Here is a 23,052-nt window from a genome sequence, read left to right on the forward strand (position 1 = left end):
AGAACCTTCTTCAAGTGCGAAACTATGAACCAAGTTTTAAGGGGAAATACTGTCAAAGAGTGAGGCATGAGTGTGACGCCTTTACGGCATGGGCCCGGGCCCGCTCAAGGGCCCGGGAATCTTTTTATTTTTAGATGCTCTGTGGTGCAATCTTTAGGCCATTTTGCAGCCAAATGGCAAACGAAACAGAACAATGAGAATATTGTGTTCCAGTGCTCCACAGTTCCTCAGTGCAAAACACGATTTTGACGATAAAGGTGGTCAAACGACACGGGGAACATTTGATACTGTTCAAAAATGGGGTGGGGTGGGGTGGGGTACACGTCCCTTCCACTCTTTCAAGGGGGAGGTGTAAATCTGTCCACGACGGAGCATGCGTGTGAGAAGCCTTTACGGCTCGGAGTGCGGGCCCAATTAAGGGCCCGGGAAAATTTGGCACTTTAGACGCTCTGTGATGCAATCTAGGGCCAATTTTTAGGGGGGATATTGCGTCATCCTTTGCCCACAGGATTAATGCCCAAAGGGACACAAGGTTTCGTCTTACACAATGCAAAACTTGGGCTTCATGATAAAGGTGGTCAAAAAGGTGGGGACATTTGATATTGTGTCCCCCACCCTCCAAAAGGTGGGGGACATGTCCCCCTGTGCCCCCCCCCCCCCTATCATGGTCTGGATGGTGCGGTAGTGATTACGGTGGCTAAATTACTCACTAGTTATGCAGCCGGATAATCTAGTTCTCCCTTTGAAATTTGGTCAATGATTTATTCAAAATATTATGGAAAAAAACAATAACGATAAAGCCAGAAAATAAAAAAAAATCGTTAAAGCAAGAAAGGAGGGGCAGACCCAAAATTTGACCACCTTTTACTGCACAGTGTATTATACTCTTTCCTGAATTTCATTAATGCGCGGCTAGGGGGCGCCAGTTGCGCTCTCCCGTAATTTAAGGCACCCCCACCCACCCAAGTATGCCGAGCTATCCCTGACCCGGTGTACCTCCATGCATTTCCTTGCCTCTCACCAATTCGTGGGGGCAAATCCCATCGAAAATACATCAACTTGGATGTCAAGAACACTAACAGGTCGGCACATTTTTTGTGTTGGTTGACCACTGAAACCCTATAATTATTATTATTATTATTATTTTTTATTATTATTATTATTATTATTATTATTATTATTATTATTATTATTTTTTTTTTTTTGGGGGGGGGGGGGGTGGTCTCCGAACGGCTATGGCTCCGGTTGAAAGGGGTGGGACGCACCTGGAGATGTTGATGTTTTTTAATGTCCGAAGTGACGTAGTTTGTCAGTTCTGCTCCCGCGGCACATTTCTGCTCTCATATCATATCAGCCACTAGCCAGTCACATTAATTGTACATTTTTACGATTTTTGGATTTCATAATATGAGATTTTCAGACTTGGTGTAATTGTTTGCATTCCGTTTTAATTACCATGGAGGAAAAAAATGACACCTTTTAATCCGGCTTTTTGGCCTGCTGAACAATTGAGATTCTGTACGGCGAAGCTAAATTACTTCAAGTCGGATATGAATGATACAAAATAATACAAACATAACCCATAAAAAAATATTAATTACGACTTGTGTTCTTGCTCTATGGTCATTTGCCCTATTAATGGATTTCCCTAATGAACAGCCCTCATCTGCACGACCCCACCCCCCTCCATGGAGGGGGACCAATAAGACACATTTTTTCCTAGGAAATTCTGTCGTAGCGACGAGTTAGTCTGCGTCGTCTGGTTCCTGGACTCACTTGCCCCGTCGATTATTGTACTTCTGTTGAGCGTCAGAGAGGGCCAGACTATAATAAGAAATTTGTATCATGATGGGAAGGCTAATTCCAATCGCAGATTGATTTCGATCACCGTGAAATTCAAAAATCAAAGTCATTTTCGTCTCACCGTCTGGCTGGATTTGCTTTCACATGATAAATATGGGAGTTAGGTAAGTACAGATCGGGTGCTAATTTGGCTAGACAGTTTTACTTGCACCCAATGACCCATGCATATGTTGATGGGGTTAACCACTATTCGTCGCCTTCTCCCTGTCTTCAAAAAATTAAATATGCTTTTATGATGATGGGAGAGTTGACGTTATGAAATGATACTTGTTTGTTATGGTGATTGATTGATAGCGCCAAATAAGGATATTGATAATTGAGGGAGAAACAAACATAATTATTGCATAAATGGGAGAAAGCTTTCGTTTCCTGCCACCACCTTCTTTTACTTTGTTATGAAACATTAGATTACTAATGATACTTCTACTATACTCCTACTACTGTACTAGTCCTACTAATCCGATTAGTAATCGGTAATCCTATCCTAGAGAACTATTTCGGTTTCGTCCGGCTATCGTCTCGCATAACCTAATAATAGGTTTATATCTCTCACGTGTTAAACGATGATGTAATGGTTCAATCATGGTTCAATGAATCTTGGAATCATAAAGCTCTCTTTTATTTTATTGTATTAATCTCGCCAAAATTAGGCTCTATATAATGTGTCCTTTGATATCTCAATGTCCGAGGGGACGACCAGAGAATCCACTCCGCTATCTCAAAAATGTTAAAAACTAAGTTGTTTCATCTTATGTTTCCTTCTTTATCAGATGGCAGCAAGATGACATCAGTGCATTATTAAGTAGCCAATTAACTTATTTTCAAAACTTACGTCATTTTTATTTTCCTACTATCTCCATTTCCATTTTGTCGACTTTTACTCATTTTCCTTTCATTGTCAAGATCAATAGTTTCCTTCGTCTGAGCGAATCTACCGGTTTCAATCAAGATGGATAACTACCATGTGCTGGAGTTGATTGGTGAAGGATCTTTCGGCAAAGTGTACAAAGGGAGACGCAAATATTCTGGCAAGGTACGTTGTGTATGTAGACCTGTCTAACATCTCTAACATGATTAAAGGAACATTACAGAATTGTTTTTTTTCTAACAAAACAATTGCTGGCAGTGTACGCACTTTATGTAATCCACTGTATACATAAACTGACAAACCTGTAGAAGTTTGAGATCGATCATCCTTCTGGGTCACGAGAGAATAGTGAAAAACCGATTACAAATTTTGCATTGCATCGATGCCAAAATAAAAATGAATAAAACGCTCACTGAGCGATAAGCTCCAAACTCCATGTTTCAGAGATAATTTTCCAGGGATGTTTTCAACTATCATCATCATTAGACCTTCACGATTTTTGTTTCTTACCAATTCTGTAACGTTCCTTTAACAGTTTAAAGACCTTGGATCGCTTTATCCCTGAACTACGTGTACCTCGCACTCGGCAAGTGGGCATAGCCCAGGCAATAGCCAACCCTGCTCTGGAGAAGCTGTGAAACCCTTCAAGGGTATTCTTGAAAGGTGCAAGCACCCCCCCCCTCCCTCAAAAAGGGACTTACAGTAGGTGGGGACAGTGTGAAAGGGGTAACTGGGGGGTAAAAAACTCCCAGGGTCTCCCCATGAGGATAGAGATACTGTACAGTGTGAACAGGGCTTTAGAAAGGTTCTGCTAGGTTTAAATATGAGGCCATTAAAAGAGTATTTTCATTCATGTCACACACCATTTTGGTTAATAAACATTTTGCAACAGCTAAATAACATGAATAATTGTTTGTTTATTTCACATAAATGAGTGTACTATTATGTTTTTTTTCTGTGTCTAAAAAGGTGGTCGCACTGAAATTCATTCCAAAACTTGGCCGAAGCAAAAAGGATCTTGAGAATTTGATGAAGGAGATTGAGATTATGAGAGGTCTTCACAATGAAAACATCATTGAGATGTTGGACAGCTTTGAAACAGAAAAAGAAGTGAGTAGGCCTTTTAAATATTAAACAGTATTGCCAATCATTGAGAAGTTAATACTTTCTCCAGGGTCCAATTTGATAAGAGTTGCTTTAAAGCCGAAAATGTTCATCATCATCATTTGCGTTTGTGTCAGCCTTGTTCAAAGATTGTAATAGGGGTGCATTACTGGAGTCACCATCATCACCTGGGCCCAATTTAACGGTAAGCAAATTTTTGTGCTTACTGTAGCAGAAAAATTACTATGGTGCAAGCGTATTTCATAGGTTAGCAGCACAATTTGGCGTTTACCATGGATTTGCATTGTGTCGTCATATATTTTCGTGCGGTAAGCACCGGAAGATTAGCATGCTTTTTTTGCGTGCTTACGGTTAGCAGCGCTATGAAATGGAAATCGCACAGTAAGCACAAAATCGGCCGCTAAGCAGCGTAAGCGGCGCTTTGAAATTGGGCCCTGTTCTCTTTCAATTGCCACTATCCTCAGCTCTCGCACATTTCCACCACTCCACTTTGTCACATCCAATGTAGTTCTTATGGCTTAGTCATTAGAGTGTTAGGCTGAATCCGAATGGGCGGCTACGGCTATGGCTACGACTTTTGCTCAGGGTGTTGCTAAGGACGTCCTATACTTCAACGCTTGATGACGTGGAAATCAAGCCATAGCCGTAGCAGTAGCCGCTTATTCGACATGGCCTAAGTTTGAATCCTGGTCATAAAGTATTGTGTCCATGAGTGAGACACATGACTAGAACTGCTGCTCATTGTCTCATTGAATAAGTTGGTACCTGGATGGGCGGGTAGAATTGTTCATGTGATTCTTATTGTCTTTGGAATAATTGGGTACCTGTTATGTTCTTGGGGAGATTTGTTGACGTGATTCTCATTGCCCTAGGCGTAATTGGGTACCTGCGTCATGTGCATGGGAAGAATTGTTGATGTGATTCTCATTGCCCTAGGCGTAATTGGGTACCTGCGTCATGTGCATGGGAAGAATTGTTGATGTGATTCTCATTGCCCTAGGCGTAATTGGGTACCTGCGTCATGTGCATGGGAAGAATTGTTGATGTGATTCTCATTGCCCTAGGCGTAATTGGGTACCTGAATGTTCTTGGGGAGATTTGTTGACGTGATTCTCATTGCCCTAGGCGTAATTGGGTACCTGCGTCATGTGCATGGGAAGAATTGTTGATGTGATTCTCATTGCACAAGGCGTAAATTGGTACCTGCGTGGGTAGTATTGTTGATGCGAATTATTAGCACCCATTTGGCTGCCATATGAGCAATGATTGATATAACATGCCATCAGGGCTGTATGCTTCGTTTTTGAAAGGGCAAGGGCACCAAGGCATTTTCTCTTTGGCAAAGGGCACCCTATGAGGAAATTGTAAATTTCTACTGGAGCATTTCAAGGGCACCAAGGCAATGACAAGGGGCAACGGAGGCAATCACCTCCGTTGCCTCCGTGAAGTATCAGGCCTGTGCCATGTAAATGTTAGGATTGATTGATTGATGACTGTCATTTGTACGAATTCATCAAAATAAACGTTTATTCCTATAGTTTAGGAAAAACTAAAAAGCACACATTGTATAATCTTTCCTAAACTCAATGGTTTGAATGTTTTGCTTTTGATTAGGTGGTTGCCGTGACAGATTACGCAGAAGGAGAACTTTTCCAGATTCTTGAAGATGATGGTAACCTACCAGAATGCCAAGTAAACATTTTAATGATAGCCACTTTCTTTCGAAGCTGCACAAGTTTTTGTTCAGTCTTCGAAATTTTAAATATAATGTTTTGGATTGACTTTAATAGTAACCTCCTTATTTTGTATAAGTACATGTACATATATGCAGACTGCAGAGCCATGTGTCAGTATACAATTGTTGCACGTTGTGACGGGGTCCATGGCGTTTTGTACACCCGAGGGGGGTGCCATTTTTCCTCGAGAGGGTGTACAAAACCCATGGACCCCAGTCACAGCGTGCAACAATTGCTTTGCTATACCTTTGTTTAATTGTTATATTCCTCTTCTCCAAGCTCTGTTGTCATCTTCAAACATTATTACGACAGACTATTCATTGTTAGCAGACGAACAAGAAACAATTGTTTCGTACAGAGCGCTGGAAATCGACCAACGCTGGGAACAATCAAGATGATGTACACCGGTGTACATCACTTTTCATGTTACCCGCCCAGTCGAGCCATGTAACATGCGTTTTTGTTGCGCGTCACGTGATTGGTTCTCGACCAATCAAACGTCGCAGTTTTTTACGGAGGTATAACAATGTAGGATGTAATGGCCAAGTGGTCTATCATGTCTACATTGTATTGCATTGCACTCAAGTTCTGGGCCTAATTTCATATAGCTGTTAAGCACAAAAATTTGCTAAGCATGAAATTTCTTCCTTGGTAAAAACAGGATTACCAACCAATTTTTTAATTTGTTGCATATTCCTTGTTACTGGTATTCAGCTGTTGTTTGCTTATCCTGAAAATCACGTTAAAATTTCCTTGGTAATCATGTTTTTATCAAGGAAGAAATTTCATGCTAAGCAAATTTTTGTGCTTCGCAGCTCTATGAAAATGGGCCCTGGTGAATAGGTCATCTGGTGTGGGTTTAAATTTCAAACTTTTTCTCTATTTAGGTTCAAGTAATTGTAGCCCAGCTGGTATCGGCTTTGCACTATCTTCACTCCCATAGGATCCTACATAGGGATATGAAGCCCCAGAATATCCTACTTGGCAAGGGAGGGATCGTCAAACTTTGTGATTTTGGTTTTGCACGAGCCATAAGCTTGAACACGCTGGTGCTCACCTCAATCAAGGTAGGTTGCCCTAATAGTCAAGACATCAGGGCCCAATTTCATAAAGCCGTCTAAGTAGAAAATACTGATTAGCAAATGTATTTGCTATGCAAAAATTGAGTGGGGGTACCAGTTGCAGCTATGCATATGTATACAAGTTTTATAAAATGTTGGCTGGTACCCAATGTCTGCTAAGCCAGATTTTTTTGTGCTTACAGGTTTTATGGAATTTGGCCCTGCTATACATGTACATGTAGCATCAGAAGGTCTTGGGTTCAAATCCCACCAGGGTTGCATGTAGATTGATTTCATATGAGCATTCTTTTGTTAATTTTCAAAGCTCAAACCTGTCAAACTCCTGCTTATTTATCTGAACTTGTTCACCATTCTTCCCCTACGTGGACTTTACATTCTCAACAGTCATTGATCACCACAACTACTTGTACAAGAGCTTCTTCCATCTATTTCTTAGGAATAGTCCTCCTATGCATATTCGCCAGCCTAGTTCTTTACACTGTTTTAATTCTCTGTTAAAAACTCATTTGTTTGAAGCTGCTTATTTGTAGTCTGCTTTAATACTTGTAATCTAATGTTCACTCATTGCATATTTCATTGTTCTCTTTAAGCGCTTAGAGGCTTTTGCATTAATTATGAAGAGAAAAAAACAGCACCCTTGTTGCCCAATTAGTTTACTTTCAGATGCCTAAAAAAGGCTTCCGACCTGAAATCTTTTAAAATTGAGTAAGAAAATACCTTTTTTCTTAAAACCTTTGTTACTTCAGAGGGTGCAAATTCTCACAATGCGTGCCCACCTGGGTGGACACCACTATGTACTCATGATGATTATTATTTTTCCTAAGGGGACACCATTGTACATGGCACCGGAGTTGGTCGAGGAAAAGCCATATGATCACACAGCTGACCTCTGGTCCTTAGGCTGCATTCTGTATGAACTGTTTGTTGGGACACCCCCGTTCTACACAAATAGTATCTTCCAGTTAGTCAGTCTTATCATCAAGGTAGGTGAACTTTTAATAATGGCGTACTGCTACTGCAAAAAAAAAGATACTTACTATAGTAATAATAATAATAACAATCATATTTATAACGCGCCTTTTGCCAAAGGATAGCACCAGGTATTATTACTGCAAGGAGTGGGACGAAGTTTGAGATATAAGACCTAATCCTTAAGCACCATGTAATGGTTTACAGGGTGCTATGGCGCAATATGCCGCCAATAGGAATTGATTATAGATTTATCAAATAATGATCATGGTGCTTGATGTAAAAAACGCTGTCTTTACATTGCACACCTTCACCTTCTGCGGTAAGGTCCTCTGTTGACAAATTGCGTGCTGTGATGTTAGAAAGCCTATTATTCTTGACTTCCTCCATTATACGATTGAGAAACATAATGGCGATTGGAAGCGTAACATTCAAATTTGTAACTATTTTTTTAAATATTTACATGTATACCGAGTAGAAATCAGCTCAGCATGAAAGCAGTTTTCCACTGATGTCCAACCACTTAAAATATACATTCATTATAAATGTATAGTGCAATGTTTAAGAGGTCGACATGACTAGAGCATGCTACCAATATTACTTTTTGCACAAAATAAAATAAATGATAATTGTCAAGAAATCAGTCAACAAAATAGGCCAAGAAAGAATGTTTTGCACTGGTTCAGATTCAATATGTTCAATATTTCTATCTGTAATTTTCACTTTGATGTTTTTTCTGTTGTCCAGGATCCAGTAAAGTGGCCCAAGAACATGAGTGCTGAGTTTAAAGTAAGTATATTATGATATTTGTGAAACTAGATTTGTATGATTCAATGAAGTACTCCATTCAGTGATTTTAAGATTTGACTAAAAGAAGTGTTAGAAAGAAGTATTTGATTCATTTGTTTCCTTACACCATAGACTAAGGCCGTGTCCGAATTGGCGACTTCGGCTACAGCTACGGCTAGGGCGTGCGCGTCTGCTATTCTTCAACACTGACAGACGCGCTGATCTAGCCGTAGCTGTAGCCAAAGTCGCCAATTCGGACACGGCCTAAGGCTTATTTGTGTACGAGTCAATGGGGGATTCCCTCGAGACAGCGGACCAGTCTATGTTGTAAAAAGTCCAACGAGTAAATGACCTTATCATGGCCACTCAAACTTTGAATTATGTTTTTCAAGCGTAGTCTCTTCGAAGTCAGGGAACATGGTATTTTACCTAAATTCATATGCAGGGTAATTGTAAAAGCTTCATTAGCCAGTTGCTAACTGGTCCGGTACAATACAGATTTAAAGGCACGTAAACTGTTGGTAATTACTCAAAAGAATTGTTACCATAAAAAGTTACTCACTCCGATGACCAATTGAGCAAACTTTGTGCAGGTTTGTTATTTTATGCATATGTTATGATTCACTGATTGATTTAATACAGGTGTTTGACTTTTATCATGTTTATCAAACTTTTCCAGTGTCTTTAAGAGGGAAATTGTTTTTGTTCTTGTTCATAGGATTTTCTTCAAGGTCTTCTTACCAAGAACCCAAGGGGTCGTCTGTCGTGGCCCAACTTACTCCATCATCCTTTTGTGGCAGAAAAAGTTCAAGGTAAGAGTAAACTACATGTACATGTACATGTATCTACAAACATCCTAGATGCTTTCACTACATGCATGCTGTAGGCTGCAAAGGTTTAGGGTCATGGCTTGAATTTTCATCTACAAAAGGTATCAAAACCCATAAACAAGTCTTCTGGCCGGAATCGGAAATTCTTCAATATAGCTTTGATTGAAAAACATTTGTTGTTCTTAAGAGCTAGTTATTTATCTTATTCACAGTTTCGCCTTCATCAAGTTCTGAACTGCCAGAGCAGCCATTCACTGAGGAGCCTACAGCCAAACAGAAGGCAGCGAGAGAGAAGGCATCTCGTCAGAAGGCGAGCAACCTCCCAGCTGGCACCACCATCATGCGCAAACTCAAAGGCAGAGAACAGCCACGGGATGAGGTAACAACAAAATATTGAACAGTTAAACTCAGACTCCTCAAATTTTCTCAAAAAGAGGATTTGAATTACCTTAAAGAAACACGTTGCCTTGGATCGGATGAGTTGGTCTATAAAAAAGCGTTTGTAACCGTTTGTTATAAAATGCATATGGTTGGAAAGATGTTTTAAAAGTAGAATACAATGATCCACACAAGTTTGCCTCGAAACTGCGTGGTTTTCCTTTTACTGTGCGAACTAACACGTTCGGCCATTTATGGGAGTCAAAAATTTGACTCCCATAAATGGCCGACTGTGTTAGTCGACGAGGTAAAGGGAAAACCATGCAATTTCGAGGCATGTTTGTGTGGATCATTGTATTCTACTTTTACAGCATCTTTCTACCCATATACATTTTATAACAAACGCTTTTCAAAGACCAACTCGACCGATCCAAGGCAACGTGTTCCTTTAAGCTATCGAGCAAGCTAAGTGATCTATTTGTAATATACATGTACATATACATGTATCTGGCAGAGATTGTCGAATTCAACCTCAGTACAATGCCTGGATTTTTTCTTCACTGTATTTGGGGAACTACTGATTATATAGAGCTTGACATACACAGGCATGATGATTTTCCTACTCTAGTCTGGTGTTTTATTTTTACCCTTTCAAAAATCTGAAAAACTGTGACTAACATGACTAAGCCTGAAATGTCTGCTTAAGCCTACACCATGTTAATGTCAATCAGCCCTTTTGCTCGATTAAATATTCATACTTGTTTTCCCAAGGACCAAAGAAACATTCATGTATGGGTAAATGCACAAATATGTTTAGCTGAGTTCTGACATCATTAATGAAAGTTCAACATTTGTGTTTTCAGTCCCCCAAGAAACAAGAGGCGTGGACCAACAAGAAAGCAGCAGCCAAGCCAGAAACTCAGAAACAAGAATCCGAGCCCAGCGCCACCGATCAGAGTGAACCGTGGAACAGCGTCAAGCAAGTAGAGCCCACGCCCAGGGAGGATCGAATCACCAGAGACTACGCCCAGGAGTTTCCCAGTGTGGAGGTTAAGAGTAGGAAAGTGGTTCGGAGGGAGGGTGGAACCAAGGGGAAGGATGGGCTGAGGAAGAGCATTGAACAGGTCAAATTAACGGAGGAAGAGGTAAGTCTTTATTTAGACATCTTTCGGGAAAGCTCTATTAAAGATTTTTCAAGGTTCTAGACTGAGATTTTTCAAGGTTCACCACAAAAACTCAGAAACTATACATCTTTTTCACCAGTGGGTGTGTTTACATTGAATTACTTGGGTTATTACACTTACTGGATAAGCAGTGAATCTGCCTGGGTCAGTCAGCAACACCACTGCTTTGTGCATGAGGCAACTGTTTGATGGAAGAAGCATTGATGGCAGCCGCAATACAGTCATCTAGATGAGCTGGTTGCCACTTTGCGATCTAAAGATGAAAATACACGGAGCAGGCCACATCAGTTAACAAAAAGGTGATCCCCTGGCTGCTGCTTCCTCCATATTGGGTGTGATCCCTGCCTACACAGCGGCCAATGGTTAAATACATGTGTGTGGCTTCTGACTGGCACCCAAAGATGTTGGCCACGTAGGGAGACTTCCAAAAGAGGGCTAGATAGCTCAGTCAGTATACATGTTTGTTATAAAATGCATGATTAGAAAGATATTTTAAAAGTAGGATATAATGATCCACACAAGTATCACTCGAAATTGCATGGTTTTCCTTTTACCTCGTCGACTCACATGGTCGGCCATGACTCCCATAAATCGCCGACCGTGTTACATGTAGTTCGCAAAGTAAAAGAAAAACCACACAATTTCGAGGCATATGTGTGTGGATAATTGTATTCTATTTTTTAAAAATCTTTCTAACCATGCATTTCATAACAAACGGTTACAAAAGCTTTTCAAAGACCAACTCGTCCAATCCAAGGCAACGTGTTCCTTTAACAGTGATTTGTAAATTCCTCTGTACGGGATCAGTCAAAGTTATGGCCAACTCTTCCTGTATTGTTTATTGCATACCACCACTACATGATCATGTCATGTAATTTATAATAAACACAGCAGGGCTTAAAATGTACACTGGACCACAGACCCAAGGCCAGTAGTTTTGGTGTCAGCAGGCCAGTAAACTTTTGACTGAACAAGTTCGGTGGTCTTGTTTTTTTAATTGAATATCAGATTATGAACAATAATATGCCTCACTTTCTGACTTTGTTTGTATCTTGAGCAAATAGTATCAATGTCTCACACTCGTTTAAAGGGTCTATGTAACTTTTGTACATGTAGGACAAAAAACACAACGTCCACAGATTTACACTAAACTTACACAGTTTGAAGACAATGATAGTAAAAAGCTTCCCTGAAAATATTACGTGCTGAGGTGATGTAGTTTTTGGGAAATGAGTAAAACCATGTCATGGAAATAATTTTCATCTCATGAGACGAAAATTATTTTAATCATTTACAGGTACAAACGTATTTTCATGACATTGTTTTACTCATTTCTCAAAAACTGTACAGCACCTCCATTAAAAGTAATATTTGAAGGGAAGCTCTCCACTTTATCATTATCTTCAAACCCTGTAAGTTTATTGTAAATCTATGGATATTTTAAAAAAGTACCCAAATCCTTAAAAACAGTTAATCTTAATGCATAGGGTAAAGAGCGTTTTTCATAGTTGATTCTGGTCTTGTAAACTTGGGGTGTAAATATCAAATTTTTGTCTGGACAGATGAACATTTTGAGCCAAAGCCTCCTGGTCTTGTGTTTCCCCCCAAACAAACAAACTTAAACAAACAAACGTGAACAAACAAACTAAACAAAATGAACAATCTGTACAGGCCCTGATACACTAGCATGACTAGTTAGCTAATTGTATAGTGCTCACTTATATGCCAGGTTATTTATTTCTTGTACATGTATTTGTTATTGTTATTTATTTGTCAACAACAGAGCCGAACCGACAGACCCACATGTATGGACGGGACTTCATTGTTACAGTACCCCTTGATGGTTGGAAACTGGAAGCAGCTGGTTCTTTCCTTCAGATTGCTTGTGTCTCTGGTGGATTAGAGTAAGTGTTTCAAGCAAGTTTTTTCTACATGCATTTTTGTTGTGTGTTGCGATGATCATACCGCTACATGGGGGTGTCGTGGCTGAGCGGATAAGAGGACTGAACTCAAGCTCTGGTGTTTCTGTTCAGCAGAGTGTGGGTTCGAATCCCGGTCGTGGGACTTGTGTCATTGAGCAAGACACTTTACCTTAAGCTTCTCTCCACCCAGGGGTTAATGGGTAACTGTGCGGGCAGAGTTGGTTCTTGTGATTAAGTGCACTACATATTTGGCGGCACAGGCTGTATACTCCCAGTGAGCTAAGATGGTTTAAGGTCATTTAAGGCCCAGTGACCAGGGGTAATAATGTTGAAGCGCCATGAGCGTCACTATGTGACGGACCTGAGCGCTTTAAAGGAAGCCACTATTATTATTATTTTATTTTGCAGGGCTTAAACTTTGAGTTGTCGACCACCGGTTCTTTTCAGACTCACACTACTCAAACGAAACCTTTACATGTTATTTCTAAATACTCCCACCATTAAACCCTACTTAAATATTATCTTTTTTAAAGATCTTAAAGATTTGTTTTCATTTGTTTTATTTGTAGTCCAAAGGCTAACGGCTTTATAACTCTAATTGGGAGTGGTTACTCAGAGACGTTCACTGCTGCACCATCTGCTTCAATAGTTCTCACAAGCTTCAAACAATTCCTCCTAAATACAAGTACAAATATTCTCTACATCAAATCGGACTTGGACATCGTCGTCACATTGTTCTTACAAATTGGTAAGACCTTAAGCGCCTACACAGCGATGCCCATAGCGTCTTTGGATAAGGTCCACTTATAATTAATAAATAATTTATCAGAGCTCGCTGTAGTCGGCACAGCGCCCACACAGAGTATAACTTTCAACGAAAATGCAGATAATGTTACTCTGCAAAGTCAGGGGGGTGTAAGGCCGCTGTCCTGCAATGTGTTACACAACCAGTCATGCGTTTACCAAACCAGCAATGATTTCATACATGTAGGTGGTCACCTCCAGTCCCCTGATCCCCTCATGGCAATAGTTGAAAGTAGATGCTCAGACGAGGCAAGTGGTTGTTTAGGTCACTCCATGGATAGCCTTTACCCACTGGTTGCACTTGGGCAGAGGTACACGGCTGTGGCTGTCGACAGCCTGGATGTCAGTGGAACCTTCCGTGCCGTGGCAGTTTGGAATAAGACTGTAATTTCCTGGTCTGACAGCAAGAATGTGACACTCGCTAACGGTCAGACCAAAGATCTGAGTTATTACGGGAAGGAAGTTGGCACCATTAAAGGATCTAAACCCTTTCTCCTGTTGCATCATATTGAGAGAGGACTACCGGCCATTGACATCGCCTTGGCGACTGTACCACCCCATGAACAGTTGACTCGTAAAACTATAACTTTCTCAACCTACAAAGTCATCGACAAAGGACAATCACAAGTGAAAAGCTTCATCACTATCATAAACCCGTGCGGTGATGAAATATTATTACAGCGCATTTCCTCGACAAGGCCTCGTACTGTTCCAACCGTTTCCCAGTCGTCCACGGTGGTACATTTAAGTGAGGATGAAGCGACAAATGTATGTGGCTCAAGCAGGGATCTAGAACCAGGGGTCTACACTCTGGAGGTGAGTCCAGATAAGCCAAGAGGCAGTTACTCCGCTATTCTGTACACCGTTACCAAAAATGGCGTTGCGGCACACATCCTGGCCACAGAACTAAACCAGGTGGTTTGCAGCGTGGAGCCATCGGAAAAAGTACATCTCTGCCCAACAAAATTAATCACCATCCAACCACCAACAGTAACAGCCAAATCTGAACCATCTGTTACTATCCATGGCGGGGAACAGACAAATAATGCAAGTGGCACAAGTAAGTTAATCTGATCTGCTTTTCCTCTGTATTACTTTTTGAGCACTTTTCACACGACAGCATTTTAGCATGAGGTCCCTCGCATAATTTGAGCAAGGTTTTAAATTTTAACGAGCTGAACTTGGTGTGGAAGGACAACAATGTTTGGACTGTCAAAGGTCCCTTGTGAATCTTCTCAAGTTTTCCATACTCTATGGGGTATTAAAGGTACTAGACACTACATTGTATTGGTAATCACTGTTAGCATAAAAACTTGCTTGTTAACGATCAATGGAGAGCTGTTGATAGTATAAAACATTGTGAGAAACGGCTCCCTTTAAAGTAACATTGTTTTCGAGAAAGAAGTAATTTTTCACTGAAATATTTGAAATTGATTTTGAGACCTCAGAATTAAGCACACGACTTTGTGTGACAAGGGTGTTTTTCTTCCATTATTCTCCCGCAATTTCAACAACCAATTGATTTCAAATTTTCAAGAGTTTGTTATTTTGTGCACATGTTGAGTAACACCAAGTGAGAAGACTGGTCTTTGACAATTACCAAAGGTGTCCAGTGTCTTTAACATCATTGTCCTATCCATGCATCGTTGACTTTGAGTCTGATAAACTCCTTCCAACTGACATGTGCCTATAGATCCTGGGTGTCGTTTTGGGTGTCAAAATCGTATACAAACATGCACAAAAGAGAGTTGACACCCCAAATTTTGCGCATTGTTCGGAGGCGCGAACAAATCTGTATTGTGTTAGAAATCAATAGCTCCCCCTTGCATAACGCGGAACGCTACAGGTACACTGAGTTTACGCGCTCATTTTTACGCACAGAGAACATTGTCCAATGATCTGCCTCCTTTTTGAGAGTGTGACGTCATATGCAATGGGTCTATAGAGACAAATGAGACAAATCTTCTGTTATTTGTACCGTATGCCATACATGTACTTGTAGTGCTTGTTCAAATAAAAACAGTATGCATGTTAAACTGTTCTGGTCTAATTGTTATGACAATTCTGGGCCAGTACAAATCTTGAGCAACAAGCCCATTGGTCTTGTGGATTTTTCCCCCAAATTCAAGCCCTGCACATTGGTTATTGTCTCAGACCAGTTTCCACATTTAATGTGACACTACCTTTAGGTATCAGGGAGGTCAAGTGAGGCTTACAATGGACCCTTACCATGAAATATGCTAATTACATTCACGCATGCGTATAGGCTTTATTGGTTGGCAAATGCTTGAGAGTCATGCAGCCATTGGCCATGTATGAAACAGCGCAGTGTTCCTTCATTTTGCCAACCGAAATGTTAGTGCGCACGCGCTATGTGCAATTCACATATTTCATGGGAAGGGTCTAATTGTACTGTTGTTGAACAAATGTATACACTGTGTAGACCATGTGACCTCTGACGTCACACGAAAACCATAACATGATTCGCGCGCGTACCGCCGGGCAAAACCTTTGTGTTTTGGCAGCCAGCTAGAAAGTGTACGCAATCTTACTATGACTACGCAACTCGGTGCCCGGCGAAACATGACGTATGTTTATAGTGTTTTGTCAACAGAGGGCGGTTTGAATGTAAACATAGGTCACATCGTCTATTAACACGTTGATTTATGTGATTATTATTAACCTTGCAGTTATTCCCGTAGTCATTGCGATCCTGACTGGGATTGTGGGTGCCATAGTCATCGCCTTTTTCATGTTTCGCTGGTGTAAGAGGTAAGTGAACCAGTTACTGTTGGGTAATAGGCCTCCCTTGGTAATTACTTGAAAAAGGAATGACTTACATGTACTTGGTAAAACGCACTGAAGACAAGAGCTCTAGATATTATAAAACATTGTGAGCTACATTTTGTAAGTGATCCCCTTTAAAGTAATGTAGTTTTTTAGGGTTTTACCCCCCAAAATGTGAATCGAGGTCCGCAGAAGACTGGCCCGTTTTCCTCGTATTTTCCATACACCGTTGTTTAAAAACGCATAACAGGTATAGTACTCATTATAAGTTATCACACAAGTGGGAGGGGATTACAGAAAAATAACGCGCGCCTGCGTCCCATATTCAACAGGGCTGAAGGCCGAGTTGCATATGGGACGCAGACGCACTTTTTTTTTCTGTATTCCAAGAGCGCGAGAGTGATAATGAATTTATATAAATATATATATGCAATATAAAAACTAGGAGTAGGTTATAGCCTGATATCACACTCCAGTTCGAGGATCTGATTGGAGGATTAGCGCATACTGCATGTACTGGAAGGTAAAGTCCTCATAACATGCACTACACACCTGTATAGGCTAGAATGGAGCGGTTGCTTCGTGGTACAGATCGTACGAGAATCCCGACACAAAAATATCAATGACACAATTTGTGCATTATCACAGCAACTGCTCATGCGACAGTTACGTGACAAAATCGGTATCGCGTATAAAATGTTGATCCTAATTGTTTTGTGGATAGCCGTCCAAGTGTGCAAAAATGTGCATTTGAAATGTAGGTTACCATGGTTACCAGCGCAATGTTCCTACGGTTCGGATTGGCCGGAGCTGTGTGGCCAGTCCTATTAGATAAATATTTTCTGAACTTTAACTGAGCGGTAAGCTTTTGTTAATACACAACTATATCTTGCTACAAAAGTATGCAATTTCCAACATCTATTCTATTTTGCTATGACACGGCAGCTTAAGTTCCTTGTATTTTCTGTGTTCTCGTAGCGACCGTGGTTGTATCGTTTAATTTTAAACCAGCATGGGACAGTTCATGGGACAGTTCATATAAACAGGCATCTTGTATTGGTTTAAAGAGAGCTGACTATATTATGTTTCCATTATCTGATGAATTTCAGGAGGCGATGGAAGCGATTAGAAGAGGGTGAATACATGGAGGACAATCCCATCAGGCTGCATGTATTGGACATGTTGGAACAAGAACATGGTTTGTAACTAAGCTTTACAAATCACAGGATTGAAACTGTACATTCACTCAAAACAATAATGACATGTGTTAATTGTGTATCAATCAAAATTTTAACATTTAAAAATCTAAATTTTTGATACAGAAAATGTTCATATTTTCATATTGAAGTAGAATATGTTTGGGAGTGTTGACAGATCTAAAAATGTTTTTACAAAAATTTTGTTGAATGAGTTTTTTAAGTCAGACTGCAGCTTTTGAAGGCAGGGTATACTTTCAGTAATTTTTTGTCAAAGACCAGTATCCTAACTTTGTATATCCCAAAATGTTGAATGTAAAATAGCAAACCTGTAAAAATGTTTGGCTCAATTGGTCATCTACATGTAAGTTACATATAAAAAAAGCTTGTTGCTTAGAGTTATTTGCTTTCAGATGCTTGAAGCCATACTGAGATTCAATTGTGGGCGGTGAAAATTATCTCTTTCTCTAAAACTACACTCCACAAATAGACCGTATTGAATATGACGTCACCGTTCAAATATCTGACCTACAACAACATCATGGTGTCTGTGTGCGTGTGACGTGCCTGTGTGCGTGCATTTGCTGTAGCAATCAAACCGGGAGTACTGCGTGCTTCATTGATGTACGCGTTTAGAGGCGCATACGGTTTGCCCTACAAGATGGTGACTTTCGTAGCAAACAGGGGTGATTGGGAGTCATCTCTTGAGTGTTTTGTTCTGTCAACAGCTTTTCAATGCTTGATACAAAGTTTGTTTTTTGGTCATTACATAAACTTGTAGAGTAATTACTAAAAGTATACCCTGCCTTGAAAATAAAATAAATGTATTAAACAACAATACATGTACATGTACATTGAAGCTTCTTGCAGTTGCAAGCTCTGATACACACGTCTTAAAAAGAGAGGCTCATTCAAAACTCAAGTTGCAACTGTTCTCAGCTTTTGAAAGCGATGCTTTTAGTTTCACATCCAATTGTGTAACAAAAATACATATGTTAGGACAGTGAGAGTACTTTGTTTAAAACTCTAATTATACTAATTATGCAATGATGTTAATCAAGATGTCTTTTTTGTACTGATTTTTGTGAGTAAAATATATTTAATCCAATGAACCGCCTTTAAATTCTTTATTAACCGCCAATTTTAAATGTAAAATAAATATTTGAAAACCAGTACTTTGTTTAAGTGAACAAAATTGGTGCACGCAGTAGCGGGAAAAAATATCTGCGCTAATTGTCTGCATTCAGAGAGGTGCTTCGCACAGTTTCTAAAACACTGCTTGACTTAGCAAAGCAATAAGCATGCTTAGTCCCGCTTTGTTAGCAGGGCCCAATTTCATAGAGCTGCTTAAAGACACTGGACACTATTGGTAATTGTCAAAGACCAGTCTTCTCACTTGCTGTATCTCAACATATGCACAAAATAACAAACCTGTGGAAATTTGAGCTCAATTGGTCATCGAAGTTGTGAGATGATAATGAAAGAAAAGACATCCTTGTCACACGAAGTTGTGTGCTTTGAGATGCTTGATTTTGAGACCTCAAAATCTAATTCCGAGGTTTCAAGATCAAATTCGTGGAACATCATTACTTTCTCAAAAACTAATTACCTTCACAGGGAGCCGTATCTCACAATGTTTTATTCGATCAACAGCTTTCCTTTACTCATCAAGTAAGGTTTTATGCTAATAAATATTTTGAGTAATTACCAATAGTGTCCACTGCCTTTAAACACAATAAGGAGCTACATGTAAGCACAACAAAAGTATGCTTAAACCAGAGTAATGTTACCAGCTACTGCTTTTAAAAGCAATATTTTCTGCTTTTAAGTAGCTCTATGAAATTGGGCCCAGACGAGTGAAGCAACAAATGCAAACAAAAGTGAATTACATAAAAATTTGCTGTCAAATTTCCCGCTCACTTGTGAATTGCAAATTAATTCAGACTTCTTTAGACTCTTCAGATGTTTTTTTCATTGCTTGTAAAATATTAATTTTGTCTTTTATTTGTTGTTACTATTAACTGTTACTATTTTGTACAAAAAATATTGCCGTGTTCTTTTCTATGTGTTAAACACAGTACTGTAAAAATCTGATTTTAAATATTTTAATCATATTAATTTTAAATAGCATTTTAAAGTAAAATGGTTTCTTTCAGCCAAAGCAGGCATATTATTATTTACAACTCTTATATTTTTTGTATTTTGCTATCTATTTTTTGATCATCAATAAGCGCTTAAAATGTCCCAAACAGCATCGTGAGACCACAGGGCTGGTGTATCTCAGAACTTTCACAGTAACCTTAAAAAAGGTCTCTGTCTGAGTTTTACTTGTCATGCGCTGAAAAGTGAATAAGTGGATGAAACCTAAAGAAAAAGGCATTGGTTTGTATCTTTTAAAGACACTGGACATTACTGGTAATTGTCAAAGACCAATCTTCTCACTCGGTGTATCTCTGTGAAGATTTGAGCTTAATTGGTCATCAAATTAGTCATCAAAGTTGCGATGAAATAATGAAAGAAAAAACGCCATTGTTGCACAAGTTGTGTGCTTTCAGATGCTTGATTGCGAGACCTCAAAATAAAATTTGAAGGTCTTGAAATCAAATTCATTTTAGTGAGAAATGACTTCTATCTCAAAAACTACATGCAGTTGTACGTTACATCAGAGGGAGCTGTTTCTCACAATGTTTTATACTACCAACAACTGCTCATTTCCAAGATGAGGCTTTATGGCAATAATTATTTTGAGTAACTACACTGTACATGTACCAATAGTGTCCAGTGCCTTTAACACAGACGCTTTTAAATTGTTATCCTTAGCTTCCAACCTAAAAGTTGGGACACAAGAAAAGGGATTTGTACGAATAGAACAAAATGGGCCTTATTTCATGGTTCTGCTTACCAGTACTTCATTACCAGCACTGAATTTCTGCAGGGGACTAAATGTGAGGGATTCTTCGTTAGCGAAGAATCCCTTACATTTAGTAATGTGGAGTACGCACACTCAAAAGCAAAAACTCCCTGCTAACACTTGACTTGTGCGGAATTCCCTGCTTCTGAAAGCACTGGTTCTTTGATAACAAGTTACAGTAAGTACATGACGAGCCATAAAATTGGGCCCAGGTGGCTGACTTAGAGATGGTTTTATTATACATCATGTCAGTTTGGAAAGTTGCTGAAATGTTTAAAATTGTTGAATAAGAAAACTTTTGTTAAATTTATTTAATTTTTTCGTGCAATAGCAAAACAAAAACTATCTACTAAAATAATTAGTTAGAGTAACTGAACTAATTAGGTTTTTTTTTTTAACAGCTTTTTATAATCACAGGTTTTTAGGTAGTACGGTACTGAGTACATGTATCTGGGTTCTTTTCAGTGTAAGGGTAAAAACAAATTATAGTCTTTATCCTCAATGCAAAACTAACCTTTTTTAAAACGCTGCAGTACCCACTGCTAACACATAGGATTTGAATCTGCTCTAGCAATGTAAAGGTTGTGGGTGTAAAGTTATTTGCCTGTGGATTTGTTTTCACAGATTACGGGAAAGTACCGAGTAAGTAGTGCCTAAAATATATCGGTGGAAGAGTTAAAAACACAACTTGATTTTTTATCCCTGATGGAAAAAGAAGGCCAATTAAAACAAGGCATGAAAAACTCAACAGGAAGTGGACTGCAGATAAAGCTTGTGGTGCGGATGTGGTTTGTCACAGTAGATAAACATAGAACATTATTCATGTGACACTAACAACTATACCATGTTGACATATGGAAGTTATGCCTTCACAGTCATGTGCACAATTTACACTTCCTCTAATGTTGCATGTTTGAATCCGATAGTGCAGAACTTGCCCAAATTAAAAACAACAAAATGATTTGACTTCAGTAAAATGTTAACTCTGTACAGTAATTGTTGCTGCTGACAATTTCTGCTGTCAATGAAAAGCTGGTATGAGCTCAAAGTTTGACTTATAAGCTGTATAATTGTTTTTGTTTTTTTTGCAGTTTCTCAAAAGTCTCCTATTGTCAGGATTGTGTGATGTACTCATTTTCCAATAGATACATGTTACATAGAGTCCTCATGTGAGTTGGGACAAATTACAAGTCTTTTATAACCACAGGTTCATGGTGTAAATTGCCATTGTAATACCTGGCACTTCCCGCCAAACATGCCAAACTAGAAATTTAACATTTTTAAATTAATTGTTGGTCCCCAATCCTGGAACTATATGTAGCTACCAAACCACATGCACAACACCAACTCACTCGCATGACTTTCAAGTTTAAATTTTAACTTGTCTTTTCTCTTCTCGCCCATGAACTGTCCATTCTATAGCATTCTTTAGCAGTGTATTGTATTATTGAAAAATGCGCTTTATAAGTCCTAATGTACATTATATTATTATGTTTGTTGTTGACTAATACGCTCTGTTAATTTAAACTACATTCATCTGCTGCTAGATACTATGCATTTTCTTTGTAAATTGTTAAATATAAGGTGATTAATTATTCATGTATGTTTTCCTACAAATTGCCCAGACTTTGATAATAAGTGAATTATAAACTGTACCCTAGGGCTGATTTCACAAAGAGCTAAGATTGATCTTAAGCTGTGTATCAATCTTGACTCTTTCAGTGCCAAGGTCATACATTTACATTGTGTGTTATGTATGATCTATTTTCATGTACAAGAAAGCGCCATTATCATACATAACATTTATAACAGCAAAAATGTATATAGTGCTAAATCCATCAAAAAACAATGCTCTATGACGCTTACAGAGAAACATTTTTAGAAAATCTCCCAAGATATACCCAATCGTAGGCCTACATAATAAGATCTGTTGTATGTACTCAGAAAGTGTCATCATGGTACATGAGAGGGCATTTATCATCATCATCATTAGGCTGTGGTCACTGAAGATCATCAAGTGTAAGATGTAGCCCTCATGATGACAGGACATTCTCAGGAATTACTTCTATTGGCTTTGGGAAGTACAAAGCAACACAAATCAGCAAGATACATTTTTTAGGTATGGCGGACGTGATAGTAGTGCACTGCAGTGCACTGAACTGTTTGGTTTGGGTGTATACAGACAAATTTACCCAAACCTTAGTGTTCTATCATTGTGTCCGCCATACCTCAAAAGGGCACATTGGCTTTGGAATGTGGGCCTACAAAGCAATACAAATCAGCAAGATACTGTACATTTTGTTTGGTGAAAAAAATATAATTTATTAAATGTAAGTTCAATACACACAAGAAAGTTGACACTGAAAGAGTTAACTTACAGTAAGCAAAATGTGATGTCAAAATACAAACCACTATGGTGATACTGACAAATCAAAGCCATTGAACACTTTCGGTAAACAGTATATTGTCCAAGCCCACACTTCGTGTATCACAACTTATATATAAAATAACAAACCTGTGAAAATTTAGGCTCAATTGGTCATCGAAGTCTGGAGAAAATAACCCACCCATGTTTCCGCACGTTTCGCCGTGTCATGACATGTGTTTA

General features: G+C 39.2%; 1 protein-coding gene across 1 annotated transcript; it reads left to right on the top strand.

Moving 5' to 3' along the window:
• Positions 1 to 1,851: 1,851 nt before the first annotated feature.
• On the top strand, positions 1,852 to 22,944 carry LOC139938309 (serine/threonine-protein kinase 36-like). Its single transcript, XM_071933742.1, has 14 exons — positions 1,852 to 1,967; positions 2,767 to 2,896; positions 3,701 to 3,841; positions 5,471 to 5,548; positions 6,480 to 6,659; positions 7,499 to 7,657; positions 8,391 to 8,432; positions 9,151 to 9,244; positions 9,475 to 9,641; positions 10,504 to 10,785; positions 12,608 to 12,728; positions 13,316 to 14,610; positions 16,241 to 16,322; positions 17,447 to 22,944. Exons 2-11 carry the CDS (start codon positions 2,813 to 2,815, stop codon positions 12,725 to 12,727), a joined length of 1,347 nt encoding a protein of 448 aa, XP_071789843.1. The 5' UTR covers positions 1,852 to 1,967; positions 2,767 to 2,812; the 3' UTR covers position 12,728; positions 13,316 to 14,610; positions 16,241 to 16,322; positions 17,447 to 22,944.
• Positions 22,945 to 23,052: the final 108 nt, after the last annotated feature.

The sequence above is a fragment of the Asterias amurensis genome, chromosome 6 (genome assembly GCF_032118995.1).
Source record: "Asterias amurensis chromosome 6, ASM3211899v1".
NCBI classification, from domain to species: Eukaryota; Metazoa; Echinodermata; class Asteroidea; order Forcipulatida; family Asteriidae; genus Asterias; species Asterias amurensis.

Bases quoted from the DNA above. Each gene is read 5' to 3' on its own strand.
- LOC139938309 (XM_071933742.1), top strand. From the start codon at position 2,813: ATGGATAACTACCATGTGCTGGAGTTGATTGGTGAAGGATCTTTCGGC. The intron at 5,549-6,479 runs GTAAACATTTTA...TTCTCTATTTAG, and splicing joins GTAACCTACCAGAATGCCAA to GTTCAAGTAATTGTAGCCCA. The intron at 9,245-9,474 runs GTAAGAGTAAAC...TCTTATTCACAG, and splicing joins TGTGGCAGAAAAAGTTCAAG to TTTCGCCTTCATCAAGTTCT.